Source organism: Perkinsus marinus, assembly GCF_000006405.1.
Source record: "Perkinsus marinus ATCC 50983 genomic scaffold scf_1104296950878, whole genome shotgun sequence".
Taxonomy (NCBI): domain Eukaryota; phylum Perkinsozoa; order Perkinsida; family Perkinsidae; genus Perkinsus; species Perkinsus marinus.
This window is the reverse complement of record NW_003209475.1, coordinates 1-1,059: the sequence shown is the minus strand read 5'-3', so window position 1 is coordinate 1,059 and position 1,059 is coordinate 1. Positions and strand designations below refer to the sequence as shown.

Sequence of the window (1,059 nt, the reverse complement as noted above, 5' to 3'; positions counted from 1 at the left end):
CACAGGGTAAGACCCTTACCTTCGAGGGTAAACACGAAGCTATCACGACTCCCTGAACTACTATCTTGACACACGAATACACATCATAGTGTGTGAACAAAATCAAGCCTTCGCTCGATGAGCTCAGTCTACTTGTTCTCGGTGTAGAACTTGTGCATGAATTCGACGAGACGCTGTACACCCTCCAGAGGCATACCGTTGTATAGACTGGCTCGGAGACCACCAACACTCCTGTGACCAGATAAGGTGACGAGACCGACCTCCTTAGCCTCAGCGAGGAACTTCTTCTTCAAGTCATCATCGTTATCCTTGATTACAAAGGGGACGTTCATACGGGAGCGAACGTTCTTGGCAACAGGAGCGTTGTAGAATCCATTACTCTCCTCAATGGCACCATAAAGAAGACCCGACTTCTTCTCAGCGAGATCATCCCAGTGCTTTAGTCCACCGTGAGCCTTTGTGTACTTGAGATACAAGCCAGTCATGTAGATAGCGTAGCATGCAGGGGTGTTATACATCGAACCAGCCTTAGCCATGGTAGCCCAGTTCATATAGGTGGGAGTGATGGGCATCTCATTACCCAAATACTTCTCATCTACAATTACAACAGTGACACCAGCAGGGCCGAGGTTCTTCTGGGCACCAGCGTAAACAACAGCAAACTTGGAGAAGTCGATAGGCCTCGACATAAAGTTACTACTCATATCGCAGACGAGCGGCTTGTCACCAACTTCAGGAACGTAGTCAAACTCCACACCATTGACAGTCTCGTTCATGCAGTAGTACACGTAGCTAGCATCGGAGCTGAGTTTATCCTTATACTCAGACAGACGAGGGACATGAGTGAACTTCTCGGGCTTAGTGTTAACAACAACGTTCACATCACCGTACTTAGCAGCTTCCTTAGCGGCCTTCTCACTCCATTGACCGGTCACCTACATAAACAACATACTCAGTATAACTCTCCTACGACCGCCAACCTACAATGTAATCAGCCTTCTTTCCCTCACCCATCATATTGAGAGGGATACCAGCAAACTGCAGGGTGGCACCTCCTTG

The 1,059-nt window shown here is 48.3% G+C and overlaps 1 protein-coding gene across 1 annotated transcript; it reads right to left on the bottom strand.

Annotated features, from left to right (window-relative positions):
* Positions 1-128: 128 nt before the first annotated feature.
* On the bottom strand, positions 129-1,017 carry Pmar_PMAR000334 (Phosphoserine aminotransferase, putative; the record flags this gene model as incomplete). The annotated part of the gene is made up of 2 exons (XM_002777881.1): positions 129-935; positions 985-1,017. The coding sequence occupies 2 exons, from the start codon at positions 1,015-1,017 to the stop codon at positions 129-131; spliced, it is 840 nt and encodes a 279-aa protein (XP_002777927.1).
* Positions 1,018-1,059: the final 42 nt, after the last annotated feature.